This window comes from Nicotiana tabacum, chromosome 4, assembly GCF_000715075.1.
Source record: "Nicotiana tabacum cultivar K326 chromosome 4, ASM71507v2, whole genome shotgun sequence".
NCBI classification, from domain to species: Eukaryota; Viridiplantae; Streptophyta; class Magnoliopsida; order Solanales; family Solanaceae; genus Nicotiana; species Nicotiana tabacum.
The window spans coordinates 15,180,581-15,184,978 of NC_134083.1; the positions used below are offsets into that span (position 1 = coordinate 15,180,581).

At 38.9% G+C, this 4,398-nt stretch overlaps 1 protein-coding gene across 1 annotated transcript; it reads left to right on the top strand.

The window, feature by feature from the left end:
* The first annotated feature begins 578 nt into the window (after positions 1-578).
* Positions 579-3,533, top strand: LOC107784491 (uncharacterized). The gene is made up of 2 exons (XM_016605636.2): positions 579-1,983; positions 2,445-3,533. The coding sequence occupies exons 1-2, from the start codon at positions 743-745 to the stop codon at positions 3,298-3,300; spliced, it is 2,097 nt and encodes a 698-aa protein (XP_016461122.1). The 5' UTR covers positions 579-742; the 3' UTR covers positions 3,301-3,533.
* The last annotated feature ends 865 nt before the right edge of the window (positions 3,534-4,398 follow it).

Here is a 4,398-nt window from a genome sequence, read left to right on the forward strand (position 1 = left end):
AAAAAAAGGAGAAAAAAATAGAAATCATTGCTGGCAAAAAAGAAAGAATTTTAAATATAAGTTTTTCGTCCTAAATAAGAATAATGAGTTTTTAAGTACAAAGATCACACTTTAACTTTTAGTGGATTCAAATATTGAATTTTTTGAATCTTTGAACGGAAATTACCTATTTAACGAACTACCTTAGATGTAATATTATAAATTACTTGTTATAGTAAAAAGTAGTTGGAAAGATTGTTGGGAAAAAAAAAGTGTTCGATTGCTTAGAACAAGAGTGTCAAATATTATATACTATTACTTTTCTACTTATCCAGGTTTTCAACTTTGAGTTATGAATTTAGAACTATAACTTTAATTACTAATAACTGGGGTTTTAACGTGATATTTGTATATTTTTGAGAAAATTTTTAGCATAAACACATAGTTTAAGCAAAAGCTATTGAGTTAGATCAAACCCGCATCCGGACTTGTAGCTCCGCACCTGCTACTTACCATGCACAACCAAATAAAGCTCAATAGATAAATGGATCCCCTCCATTCACTTCTTGATCAGTTAGCTGTTGCCAGTATGTTTTTGAACTCTGTTCCCCCATTCTGATCATATGCTAGCTGTAACCTTTGATGAAATATAATACTACTACTGGCCTACAAATATTTTAAAAACTACTAGTGTTGTACATTATTCTCCCAAAATAAGACTTCAGCAGTTGAGCTCTCATTAGGCCATTTTCATCTGAAATCAATGGATCCTCCACCTCTTCCATCCCAAATCAATGTCATTCCTACAACTAATGCCATCACTCAAATTGCCATTGCCCAACAAAACTATCCAGATTCCACCAGCTCCTCCCCGCGCTCACGCCAAAATGATACGTGGGATCAGGAGTCTCTGGCACAAGTCCCTGGTGCCAAACTCCGCCTCATATGCAGCTACGGGGGTCATATTATTCCCCGTCCCCACGATAAGTCCCTGTGCTATGTTGGTGGTGACACCCGCATTGTTGTAGTGGACCGTCAATCCTCCCTCTCCGATCTTCATATTCGCCTTTCCCACACGCTCCTCAATGGCCGTGGATTTTCCCTGAAGTATCAGCTCCCGAATGAAGAACTTGATTCCCTTGTATCTGTCACAACTAATGAGGACTTAGATAACATGATTGAAGAGTACGATCGTGCAATGTCTGCTTCGCCTTTGAAACCTTCTCGTCTTCGCTTGTTCCTTTTTCTTGCAAAACCTGAGACAGCAGCCTCTATGGGTTGCCTCCTTGCTGATTCTAAATCCGAAACGTGGTTTGTTGATGCTCTTAATAATGCTAGCTTGCTTTCTAGAGGGCTTTCTGATTCAGCTGCGGGGGATAATTTTCTGGAACTTGAAACCATTCCCAAAAGTGATTCTGGTATAAACCTAGAGGCTCAGAATGAGTCATTGGCTGCTAATAATAGGCAAATGGCAAAGAATGCAATCCAAGAAGTGCAATCCACTATGTCTGATTCACCAATGGTTGAAACAACCTCATCATTTGAGTCCACTGTTTCATCCCCATCTATGCCAAATTTGCCTCCAATTAGAGTTAGAGCTGAAGATACAGGTTACGCAAATGCAAGATTCCAGGATCAGATGCTTGGGATAGATGAACAGTTCTCACAGATGAATGTAGCTTCAAATGCACAAAAGGTGGAGGATGGTTATCTTCATTTGGCTGCAACAGCGGCAACACCACCTCTTCCTACTGTAATCGGTGGCGCAGCCGTTATGTCATCGGCTACATTGGTGAACACTGCACCGGCTACAGGGGAACATCAGGGTCGGGTTATCTCTGATGATGAAAGATCAGATCATGGTGCGCCTACTGGGCGCCGAAAACCCCCATTGCCGTTACAGCCAATTCAGAGAAAAGTTGGAGATGGCTATAGCTTGCCATCACCTGATTCAAAACATGCTGCTGGGGGTTACAACTTGCAATCACCTGATTCTGTAGCAAGGTACTATTATTTTTACTTCTGTTCATTTGGTTGATAACTAATGTCATATCACTATGTTCAAGATCAACTAGCAATAGCAGGCTATCTAAGTAAAAATCACTACAATAACCTTTTTTGTCGTTTCGAAAGTGAAACATCAGTAATTCCTTAATGCATCATACAACTCGTCAATCGTTCAAACTCAAAATTTTATTGTAGGACATATGTTCTTATTTAGAATCTTGGCAGGTAAATGAATAGCTAGCTTTAGATATAGCACATAAGTTTGAAGTTCGTCCACCAAGTCACTTAGAAAGTTAGATCTAAACAACAAAAAGAACTAGTAATAAATTTTGTGACAACAAGACTTGAAATATTTTTGTTGCTCTTTACTTTTGGCATGTTTTAGTGTAATTGGGATTAAAAAACATGAAAAGCTTTTACTTTCGTCAAATAATAAGACAGTTTTGGATCTTTTTCAGTGATAGCAGCATTGCATCAGCAACATCCTTCTCAAAACACACGATTTACCAAGATGCACCTCCAGCAGCGAGTCGTGAAACCAGAGTGCCTTATGCAGCAACTGACCACAAAAATAATATTGTGGACCAGAACTCTCAAATTCAGGTGCAGCAAGTTCAGGATTCTATGGTTATACAAGTTCCACAGCAAAGTCAGCAGCAGCAGCAGTTCATTCCTACCAGCACACATTACATCCAACATACTGCAACCGGTCCAGTGGCAATCCCATCTTACTATCAAATGTATGCACCCCCAACCCAGCAACCAATTCATCAACAAATGGATCAGCAATATCCCATGTATTACATGCCAGTACCTCAGACTCAGCCGTATAACATGGCAGTGCAATCTAATATAGCTGATGCTACTGCTGTAGCTTCAAGCCAGCAGCTAACACCACCAAATCAAACAATGGTTTCATCCTCAGCAGCCTTTAAAGAAGCTCTCCCGCCTATTTATCCGTCAAGGACTGTCCAGTCCTCTAACCCTGAAATGGCTGCGAATGTATATAGAACACCTACCCCAGCGACTCAAACAGTAGTTCAAATTCCTCAAAGTCAATATCATCAACAGTATTATGGTCTTTCCCAAGTTCCTCCTCCATCACAGCAAATGACTGCTGTTTCTAATGGCGCTGCTAATTTCGGCTATGAGTATTCTCATCCTGTGCATGAACAGGTGTACTACACTCAAAACACAGCTCCATCACATCCTTCTCAGTACCAAACTATGACTCCTACTACTGCAGTTTTACTATCACATGCTTCAGCACAGATAGCTGCAGAGAATACCACAGCTCAGAACAGAACTTCATAGCCTCTATAAATAGAACATCCGTTCAAGGAATTGATTTCATCTGTATTTTTCTTTTAAAGTAAGGAGTATATTATGGCAGAGAATAAGTCTGGTATCGTGTTATTCTTCATCCTACAGCATGCTGCTGTTTTGATGGGGTAAACAAGATAAATACTTACTTGTGGTGTCCTAAGGTGGAACTAAGAACAGTGTTGTAATTGCTTCCTATGTATTTATTGCTCCCTTTTTGCTCATATATTGTCTTAATAACTGGTACTGAATAATAAACAACCTATTAGACTTATTCTTTTGTCAACAATGTTCCTTCCATTTATGCTTCTCTGGCCTTAGCCTATGTCAAAAAAGAGAAGAACTGGTTTCCTCAGATTACTCATGCTTGATATTTGTCATGTTGTTAAGCTCAATAATTTGACGCCTACTCCCGTGGTCTGATAGTGCCTTGTTATTCAGCATTGTGGATTTGTTGGCTACGAAAATCAAGAAGCGCGCTGTAGTCCAGTAGGGAGGGCACAATGAACTCTAGTTCAATCAAGTTAAAGTTCAACTCTTCTGGATATATAATACAAGACAAACAAGAATTGCTCTAGGCACTTTGATTCAAAAATAATGTGCAGTGCAATTAACAAGACATAAGAAAAAAGGAATATGCTGATCTCAATAGGTTGCAGCACGAAATAATAAATCCTTAACATGGCAAAGATTAAAAAAGCAGTAAAGCCTAAAACAAGCTGAATTTCCTATTGCCTTTTACAAAACACTAATCATTCTTTCATGATTAATTTCTGACTTCATGCATCAAATGTGCCAAATCTAACATTACTGCCGCACCAACACTATCAGGTAAGTCAACAGCACATGTTCTGTGAATGCTCAATTAGTAAGAGGATTTTGAGTTATAATTGGACAATCAAGTTGAGAATTGTATAATATGTGGGTTGCTTACTGATGCCTGCTAGATATTGAAATTGAAATATAGGAGGGAGAAGGGATTAGCTTGTAAAAAATAGTCGTGTCTGAGAAAATGCAGCTGGCTTAATTATCTCATACTATAGTTTCTATTCGTTTGTAACATGACCTGTCTGACTCCTTCCTTAAAAA